The 17,829-nt window shown below is 38.8% G+C and overlaps 1 protein-coding gene across 4 annotated transcripts in view; it reads left to right on the forward strand.

Moving 5' to 3' along the window:
* STK32A (serine/threonine kinase 32A) overlaps positions 1-17,829 on the forward strand; it is a 114,341-nt gene that overhangs the window by 29,433 nt on the left and 67,079 nt on the right. For all 4 annotated transcript variants that reach the window (XM_058543438.1, XM_058543429.1, XM_058543447.1 and 1 more), the window contains exons 3-4: positions 6,449-6,504; positions 7,551-7,702. In XM_058543438.1, the coding sequence (XP_058399421.1) occupies positions 6,449-6,504; positions 7,551-7,702 (208 nt within the window). The remainder of the gene's footprint in view (positions 1-6,448; positions 6,505-7,550; positions 7,703-17,829) is intronic.

Raw genomic sequence — 17,829 nt, forward strand, 5'->3', positions numbered from 1 at the left:
CAATGACAAAAATGCATGTCAACTGACTTAGAATATGAGGACATGCTGTTAACAAACTTGAAGTAAAAAATGCCTTTTTAAGACACAAACCCATTGGGGGCCAGACTGGTGGCGTAGTGGTTAAGTTCGTATGCTCTGCTTAGGCTGTCCAGGGTTCACAGGTTCAGATCCCGGGTGCAGACCTACACACCGTTCATCAAGCCATGCTGTGGCAGCAACCCACATATGAAATAGAGGAAGATGGGCATGGATGTTAGCTCAGGGCTAATCTTCCTCAGCAAAAAGAGGAAGATTGGCAATGGATGTTAGCTGAGGGCCAGTCTTCCTCACCAAAAAAAAAAGAAAAAAGAAAAAAAACCGACACAAACCTAGAGGGACAAAAAGGAAAAGATTGATACATTTGACTATATAAAATCTGACTATGTAAAACACAGATTTAAAACTTAAATTTTCTACACTATTAAAAATGTTTTAAAGTCAAAAGCCAAATGGACAGCCTAGAAAAAATATTCCTGAGATATGCTGAGTTAATTTACTTCACATTTTAGGTGTACTTGCAAATTAAAAAGACTAATAATTCATTAAAAACAGGCAAAATATATGAACAGCATTTCTCCAAAAAGAATACATATACAAAGATATGAGGCTTTACTCATTAAAAAATATAAAGTAAATCAATAATTCATTTTTTTTTCACTTGTCAGATCAAGGACAGTTGATGTAATAGCGTTGGCAAGGCAGTGGACAAAAAAGTCATTCGTACACAATATTGGTAAGAAGGAGATTTGGTATAACATCTTTGGAGGGCTAGTTTACAATACCTACTAAATTGGAAAATTCACATCTTCTTGGTCCCAGCAGTTCTACTTTTATAAAGTTAGCCTGCAAAGATGTGCACAAAAGCTGATCAAGGATGTTTGCAGTAATATGGAAGGCAATAGCAGATAATGAAAGCATCTTTGAAAAGTCCATCAATAGGCTAAATATTTTATGGCACATTTATACAATGAAATAAAAAGGAGCTTTAAAATAATCAGATAGATCTACAGAGACAATATAATTACATCTCTTGCCTTCTGGGAATGGAACTATAAATTTGGAATGGAAGAAGACAATTTTTATTGAATAATTGTACTTTATCGTTTGTAATTTTTAGTTTTCAGTGGACCAGACATCATACTTCTGGTTTATAGCATCTCATCTTCAAAATCACCTGTGAGTCAAGTGTACTTAGGTCCGTTTTACAGATGGGGACACTGTGATTTGGAAAGATTGAGAACCTTATCTAAGGTCACACAGTTGGTGTCTTTATTCCATCATCAATAGAAAGACAAGAAGTACAGTTCTCAATAGTCTTCCATATGTTCATGATTCAATACTTACTAAGGCTGGGATCATTTTTCTTTTAGGAAAAAATAAAATATTTCCCAAATATTTTTACCTCAAAAATAGAAGGAAAAAAAAAGGATTTTCTGCTTTACCTTCTAGAATATTCTTCTCCCAAATTCCAAGTGTCAGGATGTTATAACAAACTCTAAAAAGGTTTTCCCCTTTTCTTTCCTTCAATTCTGTTTATTGCACAGAGTGTTGAGACTGGCGAGATGGTAAGAGAAGTAGAACAAAGGAGATAAAAAGCATCAGCACTGGATTCCATAATCAGCACGTTTACAGTAGAGAAACACTTGAGAGGATCTCACTTGACTCATGTGATTCTAAAAAGAGAGATGAAGAAATCCCACCTTGCTTTCCCCGATTCTGCCTCTCGGATGGTAGCTATACAATAAGAACAACATTAAGATGGTTATAAAAATATTGGTTAAGAGCCTGGGTCCAGAATCAGAAAGGTGTATACTGATTTTACATGAATGCAACTCAGCAGATCCAGGTGGGTTGACTCTGCACCTGCCTCCATTCAAGTATTAGGTGTGGTTTTGCAACAACAGTCAACAGTTGTCCCCTCAGTTGATCTTACTTTCCATGTGACTAATAAATTTGAGCCTGCCAATGAGCTGAGTATGATTTTAGAGTTTAAACTTTTCATACAATAGCCCCAAAGTGTAATTCATGAGCTCATTGGGTGCTCACACAAGGGAAACAAAACTATGTTGGACGGTCTGAAAGGTTCTCTTGTTTTCAAAGGGGTGTCTTCCTAGAGATTTAGCTGTGTAGTTTTGACTAAACAAGGTTTCACCTTACTTTCTGTCTTTAGAACCTAACCCCAAGATAAATTAGTCACTATACTAATTATAACCATGGCAAATTATTCAGTCTCTCTGAGCCTAAGCACCCTTATCTGTATATGCCATAAGATTGTCATGAGGATAAAATAAGACAAAAAAATGAAATGTGTACCGACCCGTACATAAGCAGATCCCTCATGCATACAGAATTTCTGTGTCCGGTTGATTAGTGGAGAATGTGCACCTACCAAAAAGAAAAACTCTAAAATAAGTCCTTTCAAGATTCTTAGTTTTAAGTATATTCCAGGTGACATAATAACATTAGGATCCATTCAACCTCATCTATTAACCCGAAACACTTCCAGGCAACTTTAAGAATGCTGTACTGGCATGATGGTTGCTAAGACTGGATGAGAAGACCTGCGTGAAAGCTACACTCTGAAGCAGATGAGGAAGGTGTCAAAGCTTGCCCCTCTTTTGCCTGTTCGTTTTTCTGTAGGCCACTTACCCTGGCCTAGCCCTGTCGGTAAGTGAGAACCACTCTGCCTCTCCCCACACTCAACCGCTACCTTCAAGGCCTCATAAAGACCCAAAGCCTCTAACAGTGTCTCCAGAAGGCCTTGATGTCCTCTTGGCACCAGAGCTTCTCCATGAACCAGAAGGAATGTTTTAGAACATGATACAAGGACAAGACATGAGGAGTAAACACAACAAAGGTCAACTTTGCTTTAGAAATTGGTGAAAACACTGTAAGAACACCACACCATAGACTATGAAAACCTCAAATGTGTAGAAATGACACTGATGGCTGCCATTTACCTGCATGTTGCCTGATAATAGCCATCAGCTAGGATAGCAGCTTAAGGTTGTATTTGCTAGGAGTTCTGAATTATGCTGTTCCCTAAGAAGGGTAGTAGTAGAACTAGTAAAAGTAGTTAGTTGATTCCAGTTCATATTCTAAGTACTTTACATATGCTAACTCATTTCATCTTCCTGTAAATCCTATGAGATATATATTATTTTCATCCTCAATCTGTAGATGAAAAAACAGAGCATAGAAGTAAATTGCCAAGATCACACAACAATTAAGTGTAGGACCAGGGATTTGAACTCAGGTAGTGTGTCTCCAGAGACTGTGCTCTTAATCTCAGGGGCTGGCAAACTTTTCTGTAAAGGGTCAGCTAGTATATATTATAGGCTTTTATATGGTCTCTGTTGCATATTGGCTTTTTTTCTTTTTATAATCCTTTAAAAATGTAAAAACCAATCTTAGCCCATAGATGATACAAAAACAGGCTGCCGGCCCATTTTGGCCTGTGGGCCATCCACAATGGGTATGCTACTCCATACTTCCCTTAGGCAAATCCTATATGTCTATAATACAATTAGATTTCTGTTGACAAAATAATCCACAATTCTGACTTCATCTCTCTCTCATTTTGTCTGATATTAATTAGTGATGCTGTTGCTTCCCTATTAACTAGTGATCTTTTTGTTGGACATTTAAGAAGGGACTGTAAGCATGGCGTAAGAGCTTCTCTTCCAGTCACTTTCAGTCTGTCATTGGCTTTCTCCCCAGGTTGTATTATCATATATGGAAGTGACTTTAGGCAGTATGGTATTGGACTGGAGTCTGTTTTTTCTTTGATTGACTAGAAATAAAGGCATTATCTCTAAAACTTTAGGCCTATCACTTTTCTGGGCCAGACCTGACATTAATTAAGGCAGTTCTTCTAGTAGAAATTTATCAGTAACCTGGCATCTAATTCTTTATCATTTTCATTAAAGCTTAAAATGGCTTATAAAGAGACATGGTTCATGAAATAGATTAATATCACGATGGAACTCCACGCTTTCTAGGTCCCTGCTGTATGCTCAGAGATTCATAATGTCACCACAGCATTCTAGGCTAGGCTGTTAGTGGAGAAATCACAGTGAGTTATTGGATTTGCTCAAGATAAAATCTTAGACTTGCAAATAAATCCTGATCATTTTTTTTTAACACTTCTATGGTGCATAATATATAACTCTGCCTCAGGTAATGAGTGTGAGGAAATCATTGCTTTTTTTATGTCAGTTTGAAACCTAAGAGAAAACTTACAAAAGTATTTTGCAAGTCATTTAGACCACAACCCACAGTAAAGAATATACCAAAAAATTTATATCATGATCCAGTACATGCCTATCTACACATATATATAAAATGAAAACAAAAGTTTCAGAGGCAATACTACTCTTACTACATTTGAGGCATTTCTAATATTTTCTAATCAATTCTATTCCATTTAAATTTTTGATGCCTCTCATTACCACTAAATTTATTTCATAACTTATTAATGGGTCTTGACCCAATTTGAAAAACACTTCCTTAGAAGACTGAAATGCTCACACTGCTCATATTTACAAGAAGCAATTGTTGTTGGGCCAGCCCCAGTGGCCTAGTGGTTAAGTTCGGTGCGCTCTGCTTCAGCAGCCCTGGTTTGGTTCCCAGGCGTGGATCTACACCACTGGTCTGTCAGTGGCCATGCTGTGGTGGTGGCTCACATACAAAAAGAGGAAGATTGGCAGCAGATGTTAGCTCAGGGTGAATCTTCCTCAGCAAAAAAAAAAAAAAAGAAGAAGCAATTGTTTTTGGGTTCTTGTGTGTGTTTAAAGCTTAGGTTGATTTATTGGCTGAGAACCAACCATGCGTAAATCACTGTGCTAGGCTCTGTGGGGGGTGCAAAGAGTTTTGCCTTCAACTGCCTCAAGCCAGGAATTTGCTGAGTTGCGAAGGAAACCAGGATGAGCAAAATGACATATCATCACTATCCTCATAGAACTTAGGATCTAGTAGATGAAAGAAACTCAGAATTCAAGGAGTTTTGGAAGATAAGTCATTCACTTGACTAAATATGTTACATACTTACATACATACATATGTTAGCTCTTTCTGGGTAAAAGGTGTTTTCTTCTTAACTAGGAGAGTCAATCCCGTTTTTACAGATGAGAAAATAGAGGCTTGGAGAGTCTGTCATTTATCACAAGTCACATGGCTATTTTGAGTCTAAATCCAGGCCTATTTGTAATATACATGCTGCCTCTCATGATCAAATGGGTTTCATGTTAGAAATTAAGTAATTTGGGAGTTCAGAAGAGGAAGTGATGATTAAGTCACATTATAAAAATTTTTCAGCCCTCAGACAGTTTGGAAAGATCTTAAGAGGTCCCCTTACTCATCTCTTTCCTTCAGGAGGATCTAATTATTCTCAGAAAAAGAGATGAAATAAGTCTTTTAAAGAGAAGAGTGGTAGCTTCTAGTGTTTCACATCTTTTCTGAATAAATTCTTAAAATCCCTCATTTGGAATTTTACTCATCTAAATCCTTATTTCAAAAACCAGGAAACAAAGCAGAACATTTTTTCAAGATCATCAGGGCAAGAAACCAAAGATTGTCACCTGTCTGAGAGAATCTATACTTTGTTCTTCTCATCACCAAGCATTTCACTAGCACAGACCCAAGAGACCATGCTACCTATAAAGTGAACGTCTACTACTTCTGACTTCTAGGAGCTGAAGGTTTAAAATGGCAGATATCAAAGGTCATCTCAACTTCAAAACACCATTCAGTGGAACTCTATACACATATTCATGCTCATCTGTTAGATATTTGTGCCTTGGGGATCAGCTCATTCTGTAAACATGAGTGTAATAGTGTCCTACTGGGGAAAACCAAAATCATTTAGATACAAAAGAGTGACTGTAGTGAGAAAATGGGCAAGGAGAAGATTTTTAAAGTGCTAATCCTTTGTAGAACCATATGCATAGAGGAGCAGATCTCTCTGTAATCGTCTGTGTGCAGAGATGTTCCTCCTGGCCTTGCCACCTATGTAAAAGCCTGTTATATGCTCTCCGAGTCCCATGACTTCTTCTCTTAACATTCAGCGGAAATTTTAATCGTCCATTTATTTTGTGACTGTTTAATCCATAGGGTCTCTCTCTGTATGGAACCCTCACTAGACTATAGGTTCCATAAAGGTAGAGACTCCATTTTCACTGTATTATTACTGTATCCTCCAGTACTAAGCATGGTGATTAATACATAATAAGTATTTAAGAAATACTTATTGGATGAATGAATGGGCATTTTAAGGTAGTCTGGAATGTTGTTTTAAATACCATTTAAACATAAAAAGTCACTTTGGGTTAGTCCAATCCTTATTTATTATTTATTAGCTACTAAAGAGCAACTGATAATCACTCACGATGTTCTTCTGTTTGTTTTACAGTCAACTTTGACCACTTTGAAATTTTGCGAGCCATTGGAAAAGGCAGTTTTGGGAAGGTGAGAACCAAAATGATTAACCAGCAGGGTTGTGTAGCTCAGGGAACAGAGTCTGACAATGATCAGATTATTGAGTTACTGGGACCACAAGGAATGACAAGTCAGAGGTGTTTTTATAATGGATTTTTATAAAATTGTCACCACAGGGTGAGGAAGCTATGTGACAGGCAGCTATATAATGAATATGTACTGTTCTCAGAATTATCTCAAAGTCAAATCCGTTTACTGTCACTGGAGTTTTAAGACTTCCTCTCTACAGGAGAGAGTAACATTTCAGAATCATTTTCAAATTGTACCAGCTGTTACCTTCAGGAGCAGTTATGTTGTTAGTGTAAGAGTTAACTCTTTTCATGTGGGAAAGAAGCCACCTGATTTATTTTCTTTTCCCCAGTTGTACCATGTTTTCATTTTCAAAAACCTACCATAAAAAACATATTCAGTCTGATTTTTCTGTAAGAATCTTCTAGATTTACACTCTGATTATTAGTTTCTCGGTGGAGACATACTTTGAGAGAATATTTCTTATTGAACTTGTATTTTAAAATCATCTGCTGTCTACTTCATCAGGCATCATATGAACCTCTAAAAGAATTTTTAAAAATATGGACATCGTGCTTAAAATCCTTTTTGGTTATATCACCACCTCTGATTGTGAACAGAAATTCTTTGCACAATATTGTTCAGCTTGACAGTTTAGCCATGCCCATTTCAGTCACTCCAAGCAGAATAAGGGGAAATGTCGATTGCTATTGGAAGATTCCTAACAAGGAGGCAGCTATTTTCTCTAAAATGGTGTCTTAAAAAAACCTCAAAAGCAAAAACAGGCAAACTTTTTTGAGGAAGCAGAGATTAAGGAATTGACCTGGTGCAGGAGAAGAAAATGAAACTTTTTACTCTGAAATCAGAGCTAAGTGGCAACTTTAGCGTCACACAATTTGCAAGTGATAAGGCCTCCAAGCCATACGAAAGAACAAGTCTTGTTCTGTCTCTCATCTCCATGATCCATCATCTCCCTAATCACTTTCTCACTCTGGTTGCACCATTAGGTCTGCATCGTACAGAAGAATGATACCAAGAAGATGTATGCGATGAAGTACATGAACAAACAAAAGTGTGTGGAGCGCAACGAAGTGAGAAACGTCTTCAAGGAACTCCAGATCATGCAGGGGCTGGAGCATCCTTTCCTGGTTAATTTGTGGTAAGTGGTTTTACTGGACCTCTGAATGGAGACATTCCCACCTTCACCTTCACCTTCACCTTCAAGTACTGTTCCATAAATGCATCTTAATTTCCAGATGTGCATTTGCAAGATCCTTATTAGGATCTTCCTCAAGGGCTTTTGTTCTCCTTGGTTTCTTTGACTTTATAATGAAACAAAATTGTTTTTGTTTTTGTTTTTGTTTTTTTTTATTCCTCAGCACTTGTCTTTTATTGAACAACCCTAAGCCGTTTTTTTCCAGGTGTCAATGCTCTTGGAACCTTTCTTTTGCTTTCATTTTGCCCCAATTTTTACTACATCAGGGAGCTCTGATTACTTTATTTTTGTGTATTGCAGTAACATTGGTTTATGACATTGTAAAAATTTCAGGTGTACATCATTATACTTCTATTTCTGCATAGATTACATCATGTTCACCACCAAAATACTAATTACAACCCATCACCACACACATGTACCGAATTATCACTTTCACCCTCCTCCCTCCCCGCTTCCCCTCTGGTAACCACCAATCCAATCTCTGTCCCTATGTGTTTGTTTATTGTTGTTATTATCTACTACTTAATGAAGGAAATCATACGGTATTTGATCTTCTCCCTCTGACTTATTTCACTTTGCATTATACCCTCAATGTCCATCCATGTTGTCACAAATGGCTGGATTTCATCGTTTCTTATGGCTGAGTAGTATTCCATTGTGTATATATACCACAGCTTCTTTATCCATTCGTCCCTTGATGGGCACTTAGGTTGCTTCCAAGTCTTGGCTATTGTGAATAATGCTGCAATGAACACAGGGGTGCATGTACCTTTACAGATTGGTGTTTTCAAGTTCTTTGGATAAATACCCAACAGTGGAATAGCTGGATCATATGGTAGTTCTATCCTTGATTTTTTGAGGAATCTCCATACTGTTTTTCATAGTGGCTGCACCAATTTGCACTCCCACCAGCAGTGTATGAGAGTTCCCTTCTCTCCACATCCTCTCCAACACCTGTTGTTTCCTGTCTTGTTAATTATAGCCATTCTAACGGGCATGAGGTGATATCTCATTGTAGTTTTGATTTGCATTTCTCTGATAGTTAGTGATTTTGAACATCTTTTCATGTGTCTGTTGGCCATCTGTATATCTTCTTTGGAGAAATGTCTATTCAGGTCTTTTGCCCATTTTTTAACTGGGTTGGTAGTTTTTTTGTTGTTGAGATGCATGAGTTCTTTATATATTTTGGAGATTAAGCCCTTATCAGAAGTATGGTTTGCAAATATCTTCTCCCAATTGTTAGGTTGTCTTTTCGTTTTGAAACAAAATTGTTTTGTTGTCACCAATAAATACTGCTTGGTTCAGTTGTTATAGATGGTTCCCCTTGTCTTTAGGTCAATTTTTTTTTTTTTTTGTGAGGAAGATCAGCCCTGAGCTAACATCCATCCCAATCCTCCTCTTTTTGCTGAAGAAGACCGGCCCTGAGCTAACATCTATTGCCAGTCCTCCTCCTTTTTTTTCCCCTTTTCTCCCCAGAGCCCCAGCAGATAGTTGTATGTCATAGTTGCACATCCCTCTAGTTGCTGTATGTGGGATGCCGCCTCAGCATGGCTGGACAAGCGGTGCATCAGTGCGTGACTGGGATCTGAACCCAGGCCGCCGGTAGCGGAGCATGCGCACCTAGTCGCTAAGCCACGGGGCCGGCCCCTAGGTCAATATTTTTTTAAAGCATTGTAATTAAATAGGTTGACAAGGAATGAGTTTAGATGTCTTCCCACTCATTAGATACTTTTTCCCCATTAACAGTGGGGCAGAAACTTTGAGTACAAAGTATGGCATCACTGGCTGACATGAGGTTGATCTTTAGAATTCGTACAAAGCAACTTCTCCTTAAAATGATTGGCAATAAAACTGGTTTCCTTGCAGCATACTTCTTAAGCAGCCACATATATGCCTGTGAGTTGGAAAAGGATAGGTGTTGCCTTTCTCACCAAATAGGTTTCAACAGAGCTGGAGCTAGCTTATGTCAGGGGCTAGACATTAAGTAACTGTGATCTGCTTTCAAAGCTATTATCATAATCTAAAGCTTAGAAGACGAGGAAGAAACTTGCATTATCTATTACTTCCTGCTCTTTTCTTATGAGTGGAGGTCTTTATGTGGCTCCCTCATTTTGCTCTACATTTTAATGCATCCATTATGTTAAGAGCCAGTTCTTAAAGCTAATTCAGTATGACTGTTATTTAAATATGCATACCAAGCAGTTCTTACTAGCAAAGGCAAAAAGAAGTCTTCATTCAGAGAATACTAATGGAAAAATAACTAAAATGTCACTGTGTGTTTAGGGACATTTCTCTGGAGGAATCAGTGCATAAAACCTGTCTCCCTCCATCTTTAATTAATACAGTTCACTTAAGATACAATTTGCTCAAAGACTCTACATTGTAGTTGAAAAGAAGATGGTTCTGTGTGACTTGGAAATAGGTCTATTATAGTTTGTGCACCACTCAGACGTGGTAGAGTCTAATTTTGGCTCGGGCTCAGTGTATTTCATCAGTATTCTAGAGTGGCCTATTCAAAACGCTGCCATGTAAAGAGTTAAAGGGATGCAGCTCTTTCTTCCCCATCCTTAGCAATCATCAAATTGCCTTCCCCCCCCCCCACCTTCTTCACCCTGAGAATAAGATGCTCTCACTTCGCAGCCTCCCTTTGTTCAAAGTCACATTTTCCTTCTTCGAAATTTCAGCCAACTAATTTTCTCCTTTAAGAACAGAAACCTTCCATAAGGACATACTTAGCATTTTGCCTTTTCATGCTTATCTCTCATCACAGAGTAGGCAAAGAAACTTGCATGATCTATTACTTCCTGCTCTTTTCTTGTGCGTGGAGGTCTTTATGTGGCTCACTCATTTTGCTCTACAATTTTTTTTTTTTTGTGAGGAAGATCAGCCCTGAGCTAACATCTATGCCAGTCCTCCTCTTTTTGCTGAGGAAGACAGGCCCTGAGATAACATCTATTGCCAATCTTCCTCCTTTTTTTCCCTTTTCCTCCCCAAAGCCCCAGTAGATAGTTGTATGTCATAGTTGCACATCCTTCTAGTTGCTGTATGTGGCATGGGGCCTCAGCATGGCTGGACAAGCGGTGCGCGCCCAGGATCCGAACCTGGGCCGCGAGTAGCGGAGCGTGCGCACTTAACCACTAAGCCATGGGGCCGGCCCCCTGTGCTACATTTTAATGCATTTGACTTCATTCTGTTCCTATGTTTTTAATAACATGGATGTTAGGAGACTTTAAGTGGGCCAAAGTTTACAGATTTTGCTATTGCTAACTTAGTTTCATTCCAGACAACATTCGGTTCTCCATGCATGCAGACTTGGTGATAACATGCCATATACCCTATTCTTCCTTTCTGCTCACACTGAATCTCACAGTAGAACATTGGGCACCATTAATATTGACAGAGGAGAGGGAAGAGACACCCCCTCCCCTATGATTCTGGCACCACATTCAGAACTGGAAACTGGGAGGCGGGCATTCCTACAAGTACAGCGGAAAACCCTTTTGTGTTTTGAGCCTTGAGATAAAATCTTCAGAAACTGTATTTATTCCTTCTAATAAATGCTTTCTGCCTTAGAAAGTACAGCACAGTAAATGTAAGTAACTCTTTCCACAACTATTAAGCACCTTGCAGTGCTTCTGGAGGTGTGATTGAGAGTAATTTACTTTACCATTTTTAAGTCACATTGTTATGACATAAGGTTCATGTGTGTAACTTGGGTTGTTTTTATGAGTAAAATGAGATAAAGTGCTATGCCCAGTGCCTACCATGTTACAAGCATCTTACAAATGGTAGTTCTTTTCCTTCCTTGCTCCATTAAGGTATAGCATTCTGAATGTGACCATCACTAATGACCAGTGTGGACATCCAAAGACAAATTTGAATGGTGTTTGGCCCCAAGGCATCATGGGAAGTTGTGAGGAGGGGGGCGGGGGATAGGTCTTAACTCATTCTCTGTAAGAGCTTATGTTGTCTGTTTTGTTTTGCATCCTCATTCTGCAAATCAAAGGAAAAAAATCAAAGGTTCCTCAATATATTGGATACAACTTAATCAAGATTTTGTGTCCTGGCTTTAACTAGACTTATTTTTACATCCCCAAAGTTTCAGGAGCCAATTTTCTTAAGAGGCATTGTATGATTAATAAAATAACACAATATTTTTTTTTAATCTCCTGCCCCTGTGTGCTCTATATTACTGATATGCTATGTAGGCCTCTCAATGTTCCTTTCAGTAATCTTCGAGGATGCTCAATATGCCCCTAGCCTCTGGGAATGTGTTCAGAAAATTCTGGTTTTCAGGCTGAGGGAAAACACAAATTATTTCTCCTTTAAGCAGATTTTATACTAATGCTAAGAAGTTTGTGTGTGTGTGTGTATAGGTATAAATATATACACGTATGTGATTTTGAAAACTTTTCTGCTCATTGCAGTCAACTTGAAAAACATAGAAAATCATATAGAAAAATGAAAATTCTCCAATAATTGTATGACCTTGAAACAACCACTCCTAACATATTAGTGTGTACTTTCCAGTAAAATGTCTGCATTTGGTTTTCTGTTTTTGATCATGCCTTAGCCCCATTCATTCCTTCATTCATGTATGTAACAAAGTGGTTATAATTAGAGTTGCCAGATAAAATACAGGATGCACAGTTAGATTTGAATTTCAAATAATAATTTTTAGTATATGTCCCAAGTATCACACAGGACATATTTTAACTGAAAATTATTCATTATGCAAATTTAAGTGGGCATCTTGTAATTTTATTTGCTAAATCTAACAACCTTAATTGTAACAGAGATCCATACAGTGGGGACGTACTGGTGAGCAGGAATGGGCAGAGCCCCTGATTTGCCTGACATTTCCGTTAACAATGAGAGGCTGACATTAATCAAATGGCACATGAATATGTAAACTGTGAGAAGTGCATGAAGGGACTAGGTACAAAGAAGGGTGTGTGTGCCTGTATATGTGTGTGTGTGTGCGCGTTGAGGGTTTTCAGGGAAGTATGTTCACTAGTCTGGGGGCAGCAGTGTTGAGTGTGAAAGAAGATTCTGAATTAAAATTCAACCTTCCCAGCCTCCACAGACCTGGCCCCACTCAGGAACACAGCCATCAGATGTAGGCCAAGTTATATAGTGAAGGCTGCCTGACAGGGATGGCATCCAGGAAAAGCAAATAAAATCTTCCTGTGAGTCCCTCCCTGAGGGCCGCTAACAAAGCCCTGGCAGCCCACAGCCTGCAAACAATTGGGCCCCAGTCCTGCCCAGCGCAGCAGTTCCCCAGGTGGCTTTTGTTAATTGAGATTCAGCCTGCAGCTGTACACAGCTCCTCAGGGCTCTGCTCTCTCCTCACCTGTGTCCCTTGTTCCTGTGAACAAAAAGAGTCTACCTGTGGTTTCAGGAAATTCGGAGACAAGATCATCTGTGTTAAGTGGTAAGGACCACCTACCATGGGTGTGAAAAGGGGGTCCTATCAGATGGCTGAACACAGCTGAATATCATGGGTTCCTGGAAGCCACCTCCATCATCTGTGACTCAGAGGGCCAGTGTTTCTTCATGGAACCATCGACTGTGAGAACTCAGGGCAGCCTTCAGAGCCACGGCATCAATAATAATAGCTTTCCTGTCAATGGAGTTCTATTATTTTGGGTTTTACATATATTATCTCATTTATTCATCCTAACAACCTAGGTTGATAGGGATTATTATTCCCATTTTATACCTGAAGAAATTTAGGCTCAGAGAGGTTAAGTCATTTTCCCAGAGTCTCACAGCCAGGAACTGGCAGAGCCAGGACTCAAACCCAGGAATCCGGACTTCAAAGCCCCTGCTTTTCCTGCTACACTATACCATCCCCTAAGGACATCTTATGAGACTCCCTTATAAAATATGGATGGAAACGGAATTTATTTTTTTTATCTTTCACAGCCCACAAGAATACAAACTCCATGAGGCAGGTATGTTTGTATGTTTTGTTCACTGCCTCATTCCCCAGCTCCTCCAATAACCTAGCACACAGTAAGTGCTCAATAAATATGTGATGAATGAATGAATAAAGTGAGTTAGTGGTGGGACCAGGTTTCTGCCTCCTGATTTGTTGCTTTTTTCCCATCATACTGCTGCGACCTCTTGCACACTCACAAACATCCCCTCATATAATCACACCCACTCCAGGTTCTTTGCAGGCCCTGAGGTCAGAGGGACCCAGGTTGAATCCCGGCTCCACCACTTGGTAACTCTGTGAACTGAGCAAGTTAATGTTATGTATTTTTCCTGGTTTCCTCATCCATAATTGGGAATAACAGCAATACCCAAGGCAGAAGGTACTGCTATGAAGAAGAGTATGTATCTAAAGCACCTCACACATAGTAGATGCTTAATAAAGGATGAAACAAATGACTCAGTGAGGCCCCTCGCAGAAATGGAATAGCCCCTCAGCCTCCATAACCAGAGAGGATGCTTAAGTAGACAAGTACACCAGAGCTTGAGCTAGCCTGGGCGTTAGGAAGTCTTTTGTTCTAAGTTTTTTAAAATTTAAATAATTTTTTGAATATAAAATAATATGGATTTTTTGTATAAAATATGGAGATACAGAAAGTTCTAATGGAAATAATAAATGCCCATATTTCATCACCCAGAAATAATAGCTGTATTAGTTTCCTATTGCTGTTGTTACAAATCACCATAAACTTAGTGGCTTAAAACAACACAAATTGGAGTACTTGAGGTTAAAACTACTTTCATAATGCAATTAAGACATTATTTTCCTTTTGCCCTGCATTGTTATTTGAGCTGAAAGTTCATAAAAAGCCAAAACTAGTCAGAACAATGATTACCTATGGGATGTAGAAATTAACTAGAAGGGAGCATATGAAAAACTTGTAGAGAAGGTGAAATATTCTATTATCTTTATTGTCGTGTGGCTTATATGAGGGTATATATTTGTAAAAATTCATTAAATTATGAACTTAATATCTGTGGGTTTCACTGTAAATGAATTCTACCTCATTAAAAGAATATGAACATTTTAAAAAACCCACAAATTTATTATCTTATAATTCTGGAGGTCAGAAGTGCAAAATCAGTCTCACTGGGCTAAAATCAAGCTGTCAGCAGGGCGGTGTTCCTTCTGGAGGCTCTAGGGGAGAATCTGTTTCCTTACCTTTTCCAGCTTCTCGAGGCTGCCTGCATTCGTTGGTTTATAGTGCCTTCCTCCATCTTAAAAACCAGAAGCATAACATCTTGAAACCTCTCTCTGACTCTGACTTGCTGCTTCCCTCTGCCATCTTTTAGGGATTCTTGTGATTACATTGGGCCCATCTGGTGGTAATGATTCTGTCTTGACCAAACTCTAGCCAGGCTCCTCTGAGCCCTCTTCTTGACTAGGCCTGAAACTACTACTGTTTGTTCCAGCCAACACCTGAAGATAGGGCCCCTGTCTCCCAGCCTCTGTGGGAGGGGAGGAGCCTAACTTTGATGAGTGCCAGTTAACCAATCCAGATGAGTTTCACATGGGCCAACCCCCTTCCTGCTTTTTGTAATTTTTCACTTCCCTGACTCTCCTGAGCCCCCACTCATCTTCTTCCCTATCCTCTCATTCTCCCTTTAAAACACCTGCTCACTTCTGTACAAATCAAAGTTGAGTTCAATTCACACTGGACTCTTTTCCTATTGCAGTAGTCTACTACTAACTAAAATCTGTCCTTATTACTTTAATTAGTGACCAGCTTTGTCATCCTAGGAAGAGATGTGATTAAATTAAGGATCTTGGAAAGGGGAGGTTATCCTGAATTATCCAGTGTTGCCGTAGGAAGACGTTGTCCTTGGGTATGACCTCGATGAGCTTGGATAAGTGGAGAAGAAGGGATAGCAGTTCCTGAAAAAGAGCTCAGCAGAGAACAGTGTTATTGTGTGACTGGTACATAGTAATTGTTCCATACATGATTGGTGACTGACTGATGGACTAGTGGACAGGAAACTGAGTCTTTATAATGCAGACATTCACTTATTCATTTACTCATCAATGTTATAAAAGATTCCTTTATTGCCAACAGAAGGAATTATTAGAAAATTTAAGTTAGAAAGAAATTGATTGGAAGGATATGGGGTAGCTTACAGCCTCAGAAGTAAAGCTGAAGGAGCAGGTCTCAGGAAGGGGAGGGACAAAGGCAGTGCTGGGAATCTAGGCAGCAAGACCTAATGGACAGCCTCTCAAGGATGTCTCAGCTGGGATGAATCAGCTCCAACCAATTTTCTAACCTTCTGTCATCCACTCAAAGGCTCAAAGTCGTGGGAGAGAATCCAATTGGCCTTGTCAGAAAACATGCCTGCCGCTTGGCTAGAAGAAAGAGTAAAATAAATAATGACTCCTGGCCTGAGCAACTTGGGGAATGGTTGTGTCATGCACTAAGGTGGGGAGATCTAAGGAGGAGCAGTTTCACAAAGAACATCAAGCACTGTTTTTCAGCTGTGTTGATTTTGAGGCGCATCTTAGTCATTCAAATAGAGCTATTGAATAGGTGGTAAGTCTAGAGCTCAGAAGAGAAGTCCAGGGTCCAAGCAGAAGTCCAACAAAACACAAATATGGGTACCATTGGCTTATTGATGCTATTTAAACCAGGGACTCAAAGGAAACACCTTTGGAGAGAAGTTAGATAGATAGAAGAAAAGGCTCGAGGACTAAAGACCTGGAGCATTCTAGTAGTTCTGATAGAGGAGGAAGACTCAGGAAACTAGACAAAGAAGGAAAAGCTAGGAAGCTAGCCAACAAGCTAGGGGTAAATCAGAAGAGCATGGCAGCCGGAATCCAGAAAGGAAAGCGTTTCAGAAAGGAAGGAGTGCAGACCATTTCAAGTGCTGCTGAGAGGTCAATAAGAAGGAGACAAAGCACCGACCACTGACTTGGGAAGATAGAGATTATGACCTTGATAAGAGCTAACTCCTACTAGATAGGCCAAAAGACCAAAGAGAGTGGCTTGATGAGAAAACAGGAAGTGAGTAATTTTATTTTGGGAGTGGAGAGTGCAAAGTGGTTTTGTTGTGTTTTGAGACTCATCCATGTTGTCACAAGTAGCAATAATATACTGTTATTTCTCTATCATATTCCATTGTATCAATATCACATGATGTATTTATACATCTTACTATTGATGGATACTTGGGTTGTTTCAAGTTTGAGACTTTTACAAATAGTCCTGCTATTAACATTCTTGTTTGTATCTTTCGATAAACAAAAGCACACACAGTTTTCCAAATAAGTTGTACCGATTTATACTCACATCAGCAATGTATGAGAATTCAAGTTGCTCTAAAGCCTCACCAACATTTGGTATTGTCAGTTTCTTTATGTATAGGTGTTCCAGTAAATGTGTAATGATATCTCACTGTGGGTTTAGTTTGGGTTTCCCTAGTGACTTATGAGTTTGGGCACATTTTTATATGCTTATTGGCCATTTGGAATCTTCTTTTGAGAAGTGCTTGAGTCTTTTGTCCATCCTTCTATTTGTTGCCTCTTTTTCTCATTTGTCCATAAAAGTTCTTTATGTATTCTGTATACAAGTCCTTTTTTGGATATAAATTATTCACCCAATCTGTAACTTACCTTTTCACTCTTGTATTGATTTTTTTTAGTAATCAAAAAGCTTGAATTTAAATGTGGTATTATTTATCAGTCTTTTTCTTTGTGGGTAGTACTTTCTGTGTCCTCTTTAGGAAATCTTTGCCTATACCAAGGTAAAAATATCCTATCCTGTTTCCTAGAAGCTTTGCTATTTTAGCTTTTACATTTAGATCTATAATCCAGGGTCAAGATTCATTTTTTTCCCCATATGGATAGCTAATTAACCCAATACCCTTTATCGAAGAGTTCACCGCAGTAACATTTGTTCTTAGTTAAGTCACCATATATGTGTGGGTTTCTAGACTTTGTTCTATTGACCTACTTGTGTACCCTTACACATTTATCACACTGTCTTAATTACTGTAGCTTTATACTGGTAAAAGAATTCAGTAACATAATTTTTATTCTGGATTATCTTGATGGTAGTTGTCCCTTTGTATTTCCATAT

Source organism: Diceros bicornis, chromosome 1, assembly GCF_020826845.1.
Source record: "Diceros bicornis minor isolate mBicDic1 chromosome 1, mDicBic1.mat.cur, whole genome shotgun sequence".
Classification (NCBI taxonomy): Eukaryota; Metazoa; Chordata; class Mammalia; order Perissodactyla; family Rhinocerotidae; genus Diceros; species Diceros bicornis.